Source organism: Anser anser, assembly GCF_964211835.1.
Source record: "Anser anser genome assembly, chromosome: 3".
NCBI classification, from domain to species: domain Eukaryota; kingdom Metazoa; phylum Chordata; class Aves; order Anseriformes; family Anatidae; genus Anser; species Anser anser.
Genome location: NC_139722.1, coordinates 84,518,070 through 84,536,133, shown reverse-complemented (window position 1 = coordinate 84,536,133; position 18,064 = coordinate 84,518,070). Strand labels below are relative to the sequence as shown.

Below are 18,064 nucleotides of genomic sequence, written 5' to 3'. Positions count from 1 at the left end.
CAATCCCTTCCGTTCGTTGACCTGAAAGTTTTGTTTTAAACTCCCGCCAAGTTCTTTAAATTTCACCCAAAACACGCGACGGTCTTATTAAATACGCAGCATATAGAATACACCTGATTGAAAATTTCTCTATTACACCAACCCCCTAAGCCCGAGTTTAGAGAAATCATGCATAACTAGAGAACAGTAAGTTAACACAGGCAATGGTTAAAAAAAACTTGACTGATATATTTAGTATATTCCCCGAGAGTCTTAGGCTAGAAGTACGTGCAATTAAAAAGTAACAGCGGGCAGTGGCCAGAGAGTCTTCTGAACCTCTGAAGTTCACGGCATACTCTCCATCCTCGCAGTTTGCCTTAGACCATAATGGCAATATGAAGAGTAAGGGTTTTGTTTTATTTGGCTTGGAGATGTGTGGTAACATCCTCTCATCATTCACTGTCTAGGGACTATATTAAAAAAAAAAAAAAAAGGAAAAAAAAGGTTACAGCTATTTAGATATGTCAGTACGTTAAACCTTATGGAGAGAAGCGACACACAGAAGTACGTTTCATCTTTTCATTGAAGAAACACTTTGATAGCCACGAGCAAGTATGTGCTGCACATGTATATACCGTCTAGATAAAACCCGAATGTACGAAGCGTATTTTGAATTATTTTGTCTTTAATGGCTAAGTTATGTTTTCTGTTACCCTTCTGAAGAAGGGCTTCTTCTAAGTCTAGCCTCATTTGTGAATCTGCGATTCTTAAAAATCTTATTGTTCTAGAACAAACGGTAAATCTGCCTAGAGCCACATCTAAAGCTCATCAGCTGGATGCATTTCAGAACTCCACTATTAGGCTTTTTCCAATCTTGATGATACTTTAAACTGTTTTAACTACACATACCACTTTATCGCATGCAAGCCTGGACTGCAGAATAGGTTTGCTGGTAGAAAATGAGAAAACTACATGGCCAAGGATATTAACATTTACAGGAGGAAATGTTCCCAAAATATCCAAAATAACTCACTTTATTAAAAAATAAAGATAAAGGCAAATTATGCTTGAAAATTATTATAAAGAACCAAACAGTGAAAAGGGTTGTTTTGGCTAAATACCAGTTACTGTAAACGTAGGAAGATAAGCAGTATAGCGTTAGGTGACGAGATTCATTCGGTCAAGGTACAAAAACTGAAGATATACCTAGGCAGATGACAAATGTAATGAAATGTTTAAATTCGGATTCTTTTCCCCTTCAAATTCACACTGCTGTCTCTGTTCCAGACTTCTAATTTAGCACTACTTTTGTATTCCCATTGGGCTCTGCAGTGCTGGTTTCATCCCTAGGAGGGAACAATTTCGTTAAAGAATTCTGGGTATATCCTGCAAAAAACCTTCAAAACGTCTTTTACAAAGGTTTCACTATGCTTTACCTAAAAATAAATAATAAAGGTTTAGTCTGTAAGAGAAATTCACACAGACGTAGGATTGTTCTAATTTTCCTTTGTAACCTAGACAGTTTTGATGGATTGCCGGTATTTTGGACATTTTGACTGCTGCTTGCTCTGTAGTGTAGACTGGCAGTCCCTACCCGAGCAGTTCTTCAGATTAAGTTGTTTCCTCCTGCTCTACTCTCCTGATAGAAAGAAAATACAAAAGGGTGAGCCCGAGAGATCTACTTGGGGCGAAACTTAGCCCAGAAAAGGAATTTTGTGTCTTTAGAGAAATTTGCGTGGAATGAAAATTTCTGGAATTGAATAGATGGCTTCTGCAGAAGTCTTTGGGGGAAAAAAGCAAAAATCCCTCTACAGAATGATAGAGAGCTACACACACAGAAATGCTTTCAAAACACAAGCATTTAATTTTTTTTTAAATGTTAAGTGAGATGTAAATATGTACGTTAGCAACAAAGTGCTCAAAAGCATACTGAAAACATATTCCATACACAGTTAGCAATAGAAGTCTGTACAAAAGTAATAAAGTTACACATTATAAAAAATACTCCGTAACTATAATTTAAAAGAGGGAAAAAAGACAAGGGAATTGATTTCTCAGTTCATATAATTTATTGCAGTTAGCACACAGTTTAAAAATTCACCAACACACCAATAGTACAAAACTAAACAGCATTATAAGTTATTCCCCCCCTCAGGAAAATAAAACATACTATGATTGTCAAAGCTAGATGTCAGTCTAAGTTTTAGAACAAAAGAAGAATGTGAAACTAATAAAAGGAAAAAAGCAATCACTCACAAGGACCACAAAAAAATCCAAGAGAAAGTCCATTTTTCTCAGACACTGATTGTCTTCTCTAAATTAATAAAAGAATGTATTTTTAAACCTAGAAACTATTCAAGTAACTAAAGATAACGCTCCAAGGCCATTTTCACAGCTTTTTTTTTTTTGTTTTAAATGCCATTACAGCCAAATTAACACACATTTGACCAAATATTTCCAAAACAGTCCAGCAATACACAATGGAGTTTTCCATTCAGTATCTTAAGCACAAAAATAGGCTATGTTTACAGTAGTTAAGGCGATCAAATTTTAAACAAAAGCGGAAAAAAAAAGGAAAAACAGCAAACGTTTTCCATGCTACTCCCATAGACCTTATTTGTAAGTGCAAGACAGGAAAACAAACACTGTGCAAAATGCTTTTGACCTGCGTGTTGGTCATTAAAACCACACGTCAGGCTGCAGTCTCTGCTGCTTGGATACACAGAGCCCTCTACCCTCCCCCCGGCCCCCCCGTCAATCAGGGCTTTCCAGTCCTTTCAGCCCGGGGCTTTTTCAGTCCACAGACCCTTTTCAAGGGGGGAAAAAGAATGACCTATTGTGGATGTGTGCAGCAGGAATCCTAAAAATGCTCATCTGGGTAAATGTATGCACCTAAAGTTTGAGCTGGCGTGGGGTTTGTGCAATTAGAAGGTTTTCTTTTAATGAATGCACACTGCACATGCAAATCTTTAAGCCTGTTTGTAAACATTCATATTTTCCTTGTTATGTAGCTAAATTGTCAACTCGTAGCTTAAGTTTGTCTCAACTGAAAGACAGTGGGAAAGAAAATTTAAATTATATAAAATAAAAACAGTGCATTTATGTTCTTCATAACACCGGCATTTTCAACGGTGCCTTTTCCTAAGGAAATTAAATAATTTTAAACTCACTCATTAAAGTTATACAATGCAAACAAAGACAAAAATATACTGAAACTCATGCATTTCTGTAGCGTTAATATTTACTTTTCAAGACTCAACTAAGAGCATCAACACAACCTGCCAAGTTCTTTGATACCTCCCCCCGGCCCATGTAATCAATTACAGTATACAATAACAGTAATTCACATTTTTTAAACACACAGTTCATCACTGCTGAAGCTGCAATATCCTTTTTCATCCCAAGCAAACCTTCACATAAGACAGAGTCCCAGTGATCCCAGTGTACTCTCAGGGTTTTTGTTTTGTGTTTTTGTTTTTTTTCCAGTGGGAACTGTCAGAAATCCAGAAGTTGCCGTAATAAGTTTTAAGTCAACCGCTTGTTTAAAAATAGATAATCCAGCATTTCAGAAATTTTCCATTTGGGTCTAAAAGCATTCAGGTTTCCAACAGCTAGAAAGGACTCATGCAATTAGAGAAATGTAAAGGAACTGATATAATTGGGAGAGGATTTCTACATTCAGATTTTGAAAGGAAAAGTATCTAGAGCTCAAAATAACGCAGTGTTTTGGGGAGAACAAAGCCAAGCCAACATTTTGGAATTGGAGATTCTTTAAAACTAAAGTATCCACTGGCTTCTATTCCAAAAAGGGGGAAAAATACGCTCCGTTGTTTATTACTTTGTCATGTCACCTCTAAAGTTCGGTTTTATCAGAGTGCTAAATTAGTGAAATATTCATGCTGCCTTAAAGTGCAAAAACAAGCTAATAGCCAAACTTTCAGTTCAAGGAAACAAGATTGCTTTTAGACTGTACCACAACTATATAGATTTATATATATATTATTTATATATATAAAAATTTTATTTCCAAAGTTCTTGTGAGCTATCTTCTAAGGTCCAGTCTCTGACAGTAGGTAAGCTCAGTGCTTCGCTTTTGACAGACAATGAGTTCACCAACTCACAGTGAAACTTCCGAATGTGTCTGTAAAGGTCTCCGGACTGCGTGAACCTGCGTTCACACCACTTACAAGCATGTGGCTTCTCCCGTGTGTGAACCACTGCGTGGCGGCTCAGGTTGTGGGAGTACTGGAAGCTCTTCCCACACTGGGTGCAAGTGTAGGGCTTTTCACCTGAATGAGTCCTCTCATGACGTTTCAAGGTGTACATGCAAGAAAAAGTCTTACCACACAGCGAGCAGGTGGGGACATTGACATCAGTAGCAGGCTTGCTGCGGATCCCGTCCTGCTCTCGAAAGTGCGTGCTTAAATGGATCTGCAGGATGTGGGGACTGGGAAAGACCTTGTTGCAGAGAGGACACATAAAAATTTGGCCAGCGGGGCTAAGTATGTTTGACACATAAGGGAGCAAGCTGCTGTCCATGTTTCCTTCCACCTGGACTCGCTCATTCTCTGGAGTTATCATTTCATCATCACTTGCCTTGTCCTCTCTATCTAGCTCCCTCAAGACCGAATCTTCCCTCATTGGAGCCAGATGGGTCGGCTCGTACTGTACCCTGTTATTAGTGCTCACACTTTCTTTCACAGTGCTATGTTCCATATCATAGTCATTAGTGCCAACATCACTCTCATCACAGGAAGCCTCTTTCTCCACCTTCACCTGAACCAGGCTGCTTCTAAGCATGTCCTGCGAAGAGAAATAAGAACTGTTCAGATTTTCAACTCCTGAAAGGCTGGACTTGACAGACAGGTCCAGCACGCAGTCAACATCTGCTGAATCCCTCACGGAGGTGACAGACCTCTGGGACAAAGACTCTGTTGAGCTGCAGGGGCTGGCTACTGTTTTTCCAGCTGCCGTTGCGTGTGTCTCTGCCTCTCCGCCAGTCTGGGGAATGCCTGCTGAGTCTGAGGGCAATCTCATCCACATGTTCCCAGGCTCAGCCGCCAAGTCCCTTTTGCTAGGCAGGATGTTCAATTTTTCATCTTCTCCTTCATCTTCATCGCTGGGCAAGTCTCCTGGCATGTGGCTGCTGCCGTCGGAGAGGCTCTCCACTTTGTCTGAACAACTTGAGGCGTCTTCCTCCTTTTTTGTACTGTCTGCCTCCGTGGTTGCTTTCTCTTTCAGCTTCTTTTTGCAGACTTTGACAATGTCATACATGTGGAGATAACTGGCAGCTGCTAGCACGTCTTCAATGGGCAAGTCTTTGAACTGGAGTTTTCCTTCGTACATGAATTCAAGCAGGAGAGCGAAAGCTGGGGCTGTAACAATGTCGCTGTTCAGATGAACAATGTCTCTTTTGTCCAGCTGGTCCTTGTAAAAGAGGTGGAAATACATGCTGCATGAAGCCAGTACAGCTCTGTGCGCTCGGAACTGGGCATCTCCTACCAGAACAGTGCAATCACAAAGAAAACCCTGATGTCTCTGCTCACTCAGACACTGTAGCAAATGTCTACTGTGGTCAGGAAACTCCATGCTGTCTTCATAACCTATAAGCAACGAGATTTTAAAAAATTACATGTAGGTCAGAACAACAGAACTTACGAATCCCAGTTATTCCACTCCAAACGCCTGGCATTTATACTGCCAGAATCCTAGCGCTGCCCCTACGCAAAGATTATTTAACGCGTACGCACGCTGGCCACCCTCTCCCCATCAACCACTGAAGTCATGCCTTCCTCTTAGAGGGGAAGAAGCTATTCTAATAAGCGCCGAGCTGCATTATTACATATATCTATATTATTATTTTTTGAAGTGCCACGGCTGTTCATAAAATCTGCTCAACAGTTATTTTTCCACAGAACTTCCTCCAGATTGTGTCCCTAGGAGGGCAAACCAAAAAATTAAAAAAAAAAAAAAATTAACACTAAGTTCAAGAGATCACAGAGCGGGGGAAAAAAAGAAAATCAGACCATCAATATTCTTTTTAAAGTCAAATTGTAATAACAGGAGAGTCTTGAGCATGAAGAAATGTTAATATACCCAAATCTGAAAGTCTAACAGTCATAAAGAATATAAATTGACAAGGGTAAATAATATTTATCGATAAAAAAAAAAATCAATGTTTTTAGAAATTTAAGTTTGCATTGTTTTGTTCTTATGTTCTTATGGTAGGTACAGTTTCAGGTTTTGAACCTTCTCCATACTGTACAATAGAAGATAAACATTTTTTGCTCATATGCAGAATTTACAAAAGAAAAAGAAAACTGTCAACTAAAATGCCAATGAGCACCGCTTCCCCTATGCAGAAGGACAGAAATTTCCCTCCCCTCCCACACCAGCCAGTCTGCAGTACCAAACTTAAAAAAAAAAAAAGTCATTCAGCACGAGCGTGTGTGCACATTTAAAACGAGTATCCTGAGTACTGTTCTTAGCCAAGTATTTTTCTATTCACCCTCCTTGACGATAAAAAAAAAAAAACAACTTCAAAGAAGTAGAGAAGTCAAAACTCAAACAGAAAGTAAAATCTCTCAAAACCTGTCTCAATCTATTCTTCTGTGACTGATGGCAACGTTCTCCCAAACCATCCAGACAGACTGTGGATCTCGAGGCTGGCAGATATTATTGAAAAATAGTCGTCGCCGGCAAAGCAAGACGTACTAAAACTTGCAGCACAACCCCTACTATATTCTGAAAAATACCATCGCTAGAGTAAAGCACGAAGATTTACAATACAATCACTTTAAGTGCCCCACAGCCAACATCAATCCTAATCCTTAAGAGGGCTAAAAATAAAGATTGGAGGGCAGCTCACAAGGTAGCTGTGATCAAATTAGGAGGCTGAAAGGACAGAGAGGGACGAAGAAGGAAGCTTATAAACATCTGATCCAGCTGACTGTGGCCATATGGCAGCTGCTGCCCAGATAAAGAGATTAAGAATAGAGGAGTGCGATTACAGCTGTCTGGCCAATTCAGGCAGCTCAAATCTACAAGTTCTAAATTAGTCGCAAATACAAAAACTCCTTCAAATAATTATTGTTACGCTGGAATAAAAGATTTCAAATACTGCATGCGGGAAAGAAAAGAGGAAGCCAGTCGAGCTATTCTCCTGGGTACAAAAGTTTTTAAACACATAACTGATTTCTATCTTTCAGAAGCGCTACAGCTGTATGCTACTACAGTTCTGGGCTGCTGGATATTTAACCACGAAGTTTAATGAAAGACTGCACAACAAACACATTTGAGTTAGCACAGTTCTTTTTAAAAAAGCACGCTGGTGTACGCTTCACCAAAACCCCCCATAAAGTCGATTTAAAGATGCAACACAAAAATACAAACCAGAACTCTCATTAGGCTCGCCACTAAATACATTTCGGTTTTTGGTCTCCAGAAATTAAGCCCGAACTTGCTCTCGCCACGTCCTAAAACCAGAAATTTTCTTCTCACGACATGCATTAAAGTTAATTCTATCAACGTGTATCAGAACTGATACTCTCAAACTAGAGCCCAAGCCTTTTTGACCAAGTCCACTTATCTATTTAATACTAGATTTCATATATTACCTCTAAACTTGGTTAGAAAAGTAATGTGATTTTTTCCTGAAATTCAATAAACAACACACCAAAACAGAAATATGCTGTATCTAATCTATTGCTACTCCTACCTTTAGTACACATAAACCTGATTAAGTCCTTTCCTCTGAGTCTTGCTGGCTCCAGGTCTGTTAGATCGGTGGAAAAAAAGCAGACTAGGAGAGACAGATGCAAAGTGGAGATGATGTTAGAGAGGAATGAGATACCTTCTCCACACACAGATCTGCACACACTAACTCCCTGTCTGTGTGTTAGAATAAAAGGCTGAGGGATGGCAGGCTGTCAGCTGCTCTGACATCATGTTCAGATGGAAATGCTACCTCCAGCTGTGCTCCTTTTAATGCCATATGCTACTCCTCTACACTCCTGCCACCAGCTTTTTCTTAGGAGAACTTTTCTCTTCTGTTAGTATAAACAAAATACTTCAAAGTCTCTTTTTTTCAAACTTTCTAACAGGGGGAGAGAAGAAGGAAAAAAAAAAAAGGGAGAGAGAGAGAGAGAAGAAAATCCTAAACATATGGGGCTCTGCCGTCTTCGCAGCGCAGCCCCGCTCCGTGCCGGCTGGGCTGGGCTGGGCAGGGCGGGCGGCTCGGGCACCGGCAGCAGGCAGCGGCCCCGGGGCTCCCCCCGCCGCCCCGCGCCGAGCCCCGGGGGCGCCCCGGAGCCTCGCCCCCGCTCTCCGCGGGCGCACGGGGCTGAGCGGAGCCCCGAGCCGCGCCGCGCCGTGCCCGGCCGCAAACTTGAGCGGCGCGGCCGCGGGCTGCCGAGCGCCCCGGCCCGGCGGGGGAGGGAGGGGGGGGGGGAGGCGGCGGGGTCCCGCCGGGCCCGGCCCCCGCATCCCCGGCGGCAACTTTGCCGCGGGGCCGCCCGCGGGCAGCGGTGCCGGCGGGGCAGGAAGCGGCCGCCCCGGGGCTCGGCGGCGGCGGCGCCCCCCGAAGTGCCCCGGCGGCGGCGGCAGCACCGGAGCGCCCCCGCCCGCCCCCCCCCCGTCGCGGCCCGTCGCGGGGCTGGGGGCGGCGGGACTCACACTCGGCGGCGGCCCGAAGTCCCCGCGCTGCCGCCGCCGCCGCCCGCCGGCTCCTCGGGGCTCGCTCGGCGCTCCGGGAGGCGCCTCAGCCCCCCCCGGCCGCCCGCCCGCTGCCGCCCCCCGGGCTCCCCCCTGGCGGCCGCGAGCGGAGCGGAGCGGAGCGGGCCCCGCGCTCAGCGGCTCCCCATGGCACCGCCGGCCGGGGCCGGCCGCGGGGGAGGGGAGGGGCGGGGGCCGGCCGCGGGGCGGGCGGGGGCGCCGGGCGCACGCAGCGCGGGCGCACGCACGGCGGCGGCGGCGGCGGCGGCGGCACAGCCGGGCCCGGCGGCGGCAGCCAGATGTTCCCCCGCCGCCCCGCCCCGCTCCGCGCGCGGACCCCGCTCCCTGCCCGCCCGCCCGCCCGCCCGACTGACTGACTGACGGGCCGGCTGACAGCGCGGCCCGCCCGCCCCAGCGCCGCCGCCAATGGGCGCCGAGCCCCGCCGCTGAGTGACGGGCGGCGGCGGGCGATGAGTGGCGGAGGCCGGCCCGGGAAGGCCGGCGGCGCGGCCAATCAGCGGCCCGCAGGGAGGCGAGGGGCGTGACCCGGCGGGGAGGAGAGGCGGAAGGAGGCGTGGCCCCGGCGGCGGGGAGGAGGGGGCGTGGCCAGCGAGAGAGCGAGGGGCGGGGCCGGCAGAGGGGGCGGGGCGAGCGCGGGAGGGCGCGCGCGGGCCGCGGCCTCGTGCCGCCTGCCCGGAGGGGAGGGGAGGGGAGGGGAGGGGGCGGGGCGGCCGAGGGGCGGGGGGCACCTGCGGGGCGAGGGGCCGCGAGGACACAAAATGGCGGCCGCGGGCACGGCTGGACCCGAGGGCAGCGGGACCCGGCGGGCGGCTCCGCGGGGCGGTCCTGGGGAGGATGGAGGCTGCGGAGGGGGACGGTGGAGTTCCTCCTGGGGAAGGGGCTCGGCCGGGGAGGCGGCTGTGTGCCCACCTGCCCTGTACGCGGTTAGCCTTGGCGGGTCTTGTGGAGAACACAAGCATCGCCGGCAGAGGCTCGCTCAGGGCTTGAAGAAAAGTAACTTGTGTGTTAGTAACCAAAATTGATTGAGCGGCCGCAAGAACAAGGCGTGCGTTTAGTCTCCTTCAGCAATGCGAAACCGTTATAAAGAAACACAGCGAGTCTTGGCTGTGCCTACTTTATTTGACAGCACTGCTACCTGTGTCACACAGCAGCTAGCACCTAGGTGTCCATGTGCTTCAAGTACTGCATAAATAAAATATACATATGCTCAAAAGAAAGCACTTTTAGCTCTGTCCTTTGGTAAACTGACTGCTCGCGCACACCTAGCATGGGATTTTTTAATTATTTACCTCATCCTGTTTTCAGTTCGTCTTAGTGATACACTTCCATGCTTAAGGTGTTGGTGTTTTTTTTTTTCCTTCCATTGATAATGTGTTCCTCAAACTCAGTGGGGTTTTGCCCTTGTCTTCAAGATGCAGCAGCTAAGATGCTGACTCTTCGTGTTTTCCTGATTGTGTCCTCAGTGCTAATAATCACTTCATCCGAGAAAAATCAGTACTCCGTTCCCTGCTGCCTGTCATTTCTTGACCATCTTTCCGACAACAATTTTTCTTTAAATTCCACAAACACATTTCAAAATAATTTTATTGGGAAGTACTGTTGAATATAGTTCTACAGATTTTTTTTAATACGAAACACGAAATAACGTATGTATGTTTGAAATGTCAGTGATTGTGCCTGAAATGATTACATTAACTATGTTGTCCTAGTTCTGTAAACTGCATCCTTCCTCCTTCCTACATTACCAACTTCTTGGGGTCTGTTAGTAAGACCTTATTTTATATATATTTACTTATACAAGCGCAGCTTTACTGAGGGAGGCAGTTTTGTCATTCTCACGATACAAAACTGGGGAAAAATGAGGCTGCTGAATGTGAAAAAAATCAAAGAATTTATTTGCTAAAGTAGACATTTAACAAGTAGACTTCTGCAGGTCTGTATAGACTTTGACAGCACCCAGAATTAAAAAATAATTTGAAAACAAAATTTCATGGGATGTTACTGTTTATATTTTTGGTTCACTTACCTCCTCATACACATAAACTTACATTTTTATGTTTTAAGACATACTGAGAAAAATCTTACTGCTCCTCACTTAGTATTTACAGTGCTGATTACTAATTAAATCTGGTTGTTCTCTCTTTTCCATTCTGTCACTTGACAATATGACCTTGGAGAAATCTCTGTCCTTTTTGCCTCCTCAGATTGATTCACCTTCAGGGCTATGGACTATTTCTTACTACAATTATGTCGTATTTAAGAGAGTGGTCTGCAGTTGCAATTTATACAACTATTATAAAAAACCAATTTTTACTATTCCTAAATAGGTGATGAAGTGAAACAGAAAAGAAGTCAATGTAGGTAACACTTTGAGATTAAAAATCTTTTTGGCAGTGAGTCAAGCTTCATTCATTTAAACCTGGAACTGTTGACATTTCTCTGTGATTTTTTTTACGTGAAAGGAACTCTAATTTTAAAGAGTACTTAGAGAGGTTTAAAGACTTAGTGTTATTTTAAATATAGAAATGAGATGATAGATAAGTGAATTAAGAAAAAATCCTACACTGGGAAAACTCATAAATACCATGTAGTCCAGTTGATGCTCTGTTAGAAAAAATAATATAGGATGGGAGTTGCATTGGAAGGGATCATGAAGCCTTGTTGTAAAGGGACATAAACATCTGGCAATACACCTGGTCTCTACACACATTTATAAATCACCTCAGGCATCCCAAGGTACCATGGAGAACACACGTGAAAATTGAACTAAGAGCATTCATAAGCCAAAGAAAATAAAAATGGTCTCAGTTCAGTGTGGAAAGAAATGAGTCTCATTTACTGCATAAACACGGTTTGGAAAGATGTGATGCAATTCTGCACTTCTTGCACCTTTGCACCTGCTGACTTTCATTTATATCCTCCAGGCAACAAGCAAGCCTGAAGGCCTTTGGCTCATAACCAATGCTGATGTTGCAATGTGGTGCTACGGGAGCGCCAGCGGCTCTGGTGGATCCTTTCTGCTTCCTCTGATCTGATAGCACATTGAGGTTTCCTGGCATTTTTTTAAAACAATTTGTGTGGTGAATTTCCCAGTACGGTATTGTTTGTTGCTGCTCAGGATTGATTGCTATGTAGCAGAATGGTTTGCAGAGGCCAGCTTTGCCTACAGTCCTTGAAATGTGTTTATCGCATTCATTTCTGTAGCTTAAATTATAGTATCTGCTCTCGGAAACTCTTCTTGAGGGTGGTCCCACAGAGGAGTGTGAGCTGACAAAGGTCAGAGGTGCCTGCAAGGTATTAAGGTCCGGGGCCATAGATTTCAATGTTAATGCAATGCAGTTATTCTGTGGAACCAGCTGCAAATTCCCCTGTTAATGCTTCTTTCTTATACCTGCTACCACACAGCTTTCTACATTTTCTTGTAGAGCAGTGCTGTGCTAATTACCATACATGCCATCCATTTTGTTCTCTTTGAAAAAAAATCAACAATGAACCCCACTCATCTTAGCCAGATGCTTTGGGTTTTTGCTCTAAAGGTTATTTAGGACCAGCTACCATCACCATAGGCATTGCAACTCTTTTGATTGACAGGACAACGGGAAGTAGGTACCCCCTTGGTAAGTTAAAACTCTCCCAGAATGCTTTCACTAATGGGGTTGGAGGTACAGCAGCAAATATCCCATGGTTATGGATCCCAGTAGAGAGAAAATTAAGACTTGTGATCAGAGCACTCTTGATTTATTAATTTTTACTTCTTTTTTAAAGTAGTAGTGAAACAATTAATGGCGGTGAGGTTTTTAGAAAAAAAGAAAGTTAAATAGTATCTGGAGCTGTCATCCCACTTGTGGTTCAACTGATGTCACTATGGAACAGAGTTTTCTCTCTGGGGAACCACTTCTGGGGAAGTGCCAAGGTAATATAATACAGCCTTTGCGTGAATTACCTAAGTGTATATCTTACTGTGCCAGAGTCTGCCTGGATCAGTAATTCTTATCAGCCTTAGCTGTGCTGGGTAAGCCACCATGATGTGCTCAGCTAAGAGCTTTTCTTAGCACATGGGCCAAAAATTTCTCTCTCCTTTCAAATTCTGTCATGTAAAGGAGAAGGAGCACCATGTACTGAAACTTATCACCGTGGTGGCTACTAGCATGCTTGCTTCAATCTGAGGCACTGCTGATGTACCTTCCCCAGGTCCAACTGCCCGTTTCTGGAGCATAGATCCACCTAGCTTTAAGCTACAGCTCCTGCTTCACATGGCGAAAATTACTGAGATCAGTGACTTCTTTGTTATATCCTGAAACAATTCCAAGGCTCTACGTTAAAATTTGATCATAAAGAATGGAGTTGGCCTTGTGGGTGGAGACTTGAGCTGGAATTCAGTTGAATTTGATTGTTGAGTACTAGTGAGATGCACACGATCACTAGAACCAGCACAGAAATACTTCCTCTCAAAAGATGGCTAAATTTGGATATGAATGAATTGGCTCCAAATTTTTAGCATAGGAATGCCAAGCTGCTCACGCCCTGTGTCCCAGAGCTCTGGCCAACCATGGTACGGATGCAAGGTCCAGGACAGACCTACTCCACGTGCCACCGCATGTTCTCGCTCACAAGAACACAAAAGTATTTCCCCAAACACATCACAAATGCAAGACCTAGAGTTCAAGAAGACGAGACAGAAATCAAAGTGCACCACAAGAAAAAGAGCGGGAGTGGTTTTTAATTAATGCTCTAGGTCCCTACAGTGGCAAAGAATTTATTTGGTGAAGATACTCAGAGGATATCTTCCTTCCACAAAACCGTTCTCCATTCCTACTGAGATTGCATAGGTGCAGTAGTGTATTGTAACTGGAGTAATTGTTGGGAAGTTTGAAAGCATGAAGTCTTTCCAACTAGTGTTGTGGCTGAACACAAACTTATGTTGCACTGCAGTGTTTGAAAGTTAATAAATAAGACTCCAACTTAGTTTTGAAGACTGCTTAATTTTTCCTCTCTTTACCTGTTCTATGTGGCTGTATACATCTGTGTACATTTGGGGGGTGGCCTCTCTGCAAGGGCATACTGCAGAAACCAAATAATAGCTGCTATAATGTTATTTCACTATATTTAAAGCAGACCTGGAAAATACAATATTTAACCAAAACCCAATTAAATAGTCTTATGCTTTTTGTGTAATTTCTTTCCTATCATTACAGATTACAAAGACATTTATGCCTAAACAGAAGCTGTCTTCTTCCAATCAGCCTGCTCTTTCTGCTCAGTTCATTCACTAAATCATTTAATCACCCAAGGCCATATGTTACCATCTTGTGTAAAACGGGTGAAAGAGAAAAAAAAATATGCAAAAATCTCTGCACAAGAGTGGGTGTCAGAATCCAGCATAGCTCCCACTAGGAAGCACAAAATATAAAATGTTATCACCAGTGAATGTGGCTACGAAAATAAACCTAGACAGACAAAAGAAAGAGACAAGACAGCAAAGGTGAAGGACACCATCCTGGAACCTCACTTTTGCGCAGAAAAGTTACAGACTGGATATTAAGTGTGAGTCCAGATGCTCACAGGCTCAATATTCTGCCTGTAATACAGTTGTTGTGCTCTGCTGTAATTAGCTTGAAAGTGCATTAACTCATGCTCGCTGTGCATTCCCATTTTTTACATCGCATGAATAAGATCTTGTCCCTCGCTTGGTTCCCTCTTGGCTCTTTGTCTTTCTCCTCATGTACTCACCAGGAGCTGCACATACGATAGCCTGCTGGCACACACTTTGTCCCAGGTATTTCTATATGGAGTCGTGTGCGTGTAGCACTTGGTTTCAGCTGCTGTTCTCTGTCGCGATTCCTTCGCATGGCTTTCTTGGCACATCTGCTGGGTGACAGACCCTAGGGAAATGCATGGCTCGAAGCGAGTCATGGAGTATTTGCTCCAACAGGGAACAAGGAGGCTTGAGAGAAGTTAGAGGTGGAAGATCTGTTGTTTTTAAAGAAGACCTTCCGCTTTTATGAAAGGACCTCTGTAATCCATCCTTTCTTCAAACCTTCAGGAACCCATTTTTGTGTTTTCTTGCCAGTGAGTAGGTGCTACTGGTGTAGCTGGAGGTGGGAGAGCAGCTCTCATCCCGACGGAGGATAGCTCTCCCTATCCAAGCTACTGAGGAGCTGCTGCTTCTCTCTCCACTCGCAGAGGCTCCAAAGACAGAGGCATAACAATGCAGACCACAAAAAAATACTCCTCTAAAACTGCACATGCCGGTTTATCCTAAGACTATGAAAGCATAAAAGATTATATTTTCATTTGCATGGTTTGCTGGTTTTTATTTGGCAGCTACAATAACAACAGGCTACACTGAGCCCATAAAACAAAGTGAGAACAGCAGCTCATTTTTGTGGCAGAATGTAATGGCTATGGCTAAAGGGCTTACATAATTCATCTTAAACCCTTATGCCTGTATTTATTGATGTTTAAATGAAAATTAAACTCTTAGAGCCATAAGGAGGCTTCTGGTATCTGAAACAGGGTTTTGATGCTGATATTTTTATCTTACCCAACTAAGTGAAAGCTCCAGTTCGTGGCACTTAAAGAGAACAAGGGAAGCATTTGGTTAGTGAGCCCTGCATCTCAGCAGGGTGGTGCCTGCTTCTCAGGGTGACCATGAAAGCCCTTAGAGAAGGATAAAGAAACGCTGGAGCACTGACTGGCCATACCTGGGGGTCTGACCTGGCTCAGAAAAAGAGAGGCTGCCACTGTAAGCTATTTCTCCGTGATAAGAGGGTGGTCACTTGGGTGACCTACCAGAGCGTATTTGCCACTTTGACAAACCATGAAAAGCTGCAGCAAAACCGAGGCATCTGGCTTCTTTGAAGGCAGCTTATTGGAAGCACAGCATCACCACGAGTACTGCTCCTAGTACATGAAAAGACAAAAGATTCAGCTAACTGTACTGTTAGAGAAAGGATTTTTATTTCCCAGAGGCTTTTAGAAAGCTATTTTGTTTATTTCTCAGATTTTCCAGCAATGTGTCATTTTTTTCTCTCTATTCTCCACAAGATAGAGCAGACTCAGGAAGTGAATTGCTGCTTAGGGAAGTGTCCTGCCTCCAAGCTGACTTATATAGTAGGACATATGGCATAAGTTATATTTGGACAGATGTGAACAAGTAGTCAGTAGATTTGATAAGATTCTTTATTTAAACTAACTTACACAGTGTCACTGTTCTACCATCTTTCTCTCCTTCCTCAATCTGATCTTTTGCTGTTTTTAAATATTTTAAATATACTTTGCTTCTAACTAGTCTGTAATGCTTTAAATGCATTTAAGAGCATTTAGTCATGACAGCAATATCTGATTTTCTCCACAACATGATTGGCAAATATCTGCTTTTGGTGATAAAGCAGGCACAGATGATAAACCGTATGAGTTGCAAACCTCAAATGATTACCAGTTTGAGGCAGCCAAGTTCAGTGGGAGTCATTTTCATTGATTTGTTCAGCTTGGCCTCTGATACTTCTGTTTCACTGGTGTGCAGTTGTGGCACAAAGTAGTTCTGTGCCTCCCATGAGTAACACAGAAATCACAAAAAATAGGACAGAATGAGCTTCAGGAGATCACTTACTTCATCTTCCTGTCTGCATCCCTGTCAGATCATCTGTATCTGTGTTGTTTCTGACAAATGCTTATCCCTTTTTTTTTTTTTTTTTTTTTTTTGGACAACTCCAGTGAAGGAGATTCCACGGTCCAGCTAGGCAATCTGTTCCAGTGCCTGATTATCCTCCTTAGCATTAAGTTTTTGCTGGTGTCTTCTCATTAGTATTGTTGTAAGAAGCTGGTTACTGTTTGTCCTACGCTGAGTGGCCATGCAGAAGAGTTTCTTTTTTGTTTACACTAACACCTCATGTATTGGAGGTCAGCCATCATGAAGGAAGTCACCTCCTTCAGACTTGTCTTCTTTAGATTAAGCAGACCTACATGTTCCTTGTAGGTTGCATTTTTCACATTTTGTTTCTTTGTTTTCATCTTCTACACTGTCCAGTTAGTCCACAACCTTCTTGGTCATTCCTTGACTGTGAATCCTGCATTTGCACAGTTTATTATTCCTGACAGAGTGGTTTTGTTTTTTTTTTCCCTTTCATTGTATCTGCTATGCACCAAGCTTTTTCTGGCCATTTTCCAAGTTACCAGAACCCTTTTGAATTATGATCTTCCCTTCAGCATGCTTGCAGCCCATTCCAATCTGGTGTCATCTGCAAATTTAGGAATTGTAATCTGTTTAATCTGCTTATCTGTATCGTTAATGAAACACTTGAGTTGTATCAAACTTAGGATGGCTAGCTGGAGAACTAGACTCAGATATTACTTTGGTTTAGCAGTGAGTCTTCAGTAATGATTCCCCATGTGTGGCTTTTCAGCCTGTCTTGTAACCACGGCTGCAACCAGTTTCAGCTTCCCCATGTGCCCTGGTTTGGACCAAAGAGCATCAGGTAGGTCAATGCAGACAGCCTGGCTGTAGGCAAGATATGGCAACTCCTACCTCTCCCCTTCACTCAAGGCCTCTTAACCTGTCTCAGAGAGGAATTGGGTTTGTTTAATGTGATTTATTTGTGATAAAGTAATTAAAGACATTGCTCACCTGCTTGTGGTCTTCTAGGTGTTTTTAAAATGTTTGATTATTTGCTCCAGTTTGATATCTGGCCTGTAATTCTCTTTTCATCCTCTTCTGAAGATAAAGCACCCTCCTTCCCTCCACGAATTCTCAAAAATAACTGCTACTGATTACCAGATTGCTTCAGCCAGTTCTTTAATATCCTAGTGCTCAAGAATAAGTACAATACAGATTATGAAATAATTACATACTGAGGTAATGAGCACCTTATAAATATCACTGGCACAGGTTGCCCAGAGAAGCTGTGGATGCCCCATCCCTGGAGGTGCTCAAGGCCAGGCTGGATGGGGCCCTGGGCAACCTGGTCTGGTGGGAGGTGTCCCTGCCCATGGCAGGGGGGTGGAACCAGGTGGGCTTTAAGGTCCCTTCCAACCCAAAACATTCTGTGACTCTGTGATACATTGGGACTATTTGGTAATGTGAAGGACAGGTGACATTACAGGGTTTCATTCCAGCACAACGCTTTCTCACCAGCCTCAATGGACCCTGCTCCCTGTGTGTTTACTTCTAAACCACAGTTCCTCAAAATTAAGCTTTGAACTTTTATAACATGTTATAACTCTCAGAGGATAGCGTGGGTGAAAAAAAATGCAGTCCTCAATGCTTGAATATAGATGTAAGTGGATATTTGGCATAATGCTAACACACACACACACACACAAATCTATGGAAATGCATTAATTGCCAAGAAGA

The 18,064-nt window shown here is 43.8% G+C and overlaps 1 protein-coding gene across 7 annotated transcripts; it reads right to left on the bottom strand.

The window, feature by feature from the left end:
* Nucleotides 1–1,820: 1,820 nt before the first annotated feature.
* ZBTB18 (zinc finger and BTB domain containing 18) lies at nt 1,821–8,905 on the bottom strand. 7 transcript variants are annotated; one of them, XM_083831391.1, is made up of 4 exons: nt 8,653–8,905; nt 7,697–7,780; nt 4,895–5,582; nt 1,821–4,782 (listed from the first exon to the last, which is right to left on the bottom strand). In XM_083831391.1, the coding sequence occupies exons 2-4, from the start codon at nt 7,707–7,709 to the stop codon at nt 4,752–4,754; spliced, it is 732 nt and encodes a 243-aa protein (XP_083687517.1). In that variant the 5' UTR covers nt 7,710–7,780; nt 8,653–8,905; the 3' UTR covers nt 1,821–4,751. The 7 variants fall into 7 exon arrangements, with proteins under 7 accessions (XP_083687517.1, XP_083687512.1, XP_083687516.1 ...); XM_083831386.1 differs by having other exon boundaries at nt 1,821–5,582; nt 8,653–8,882; XM_083831390.1 differs by lacking the exon at nt 8,653–8,905 and having other exon boundaries at nt 7,697–8,360.
* Nucleotides 8,906–18,064: the final 9,159 nt, after the last annotated feature.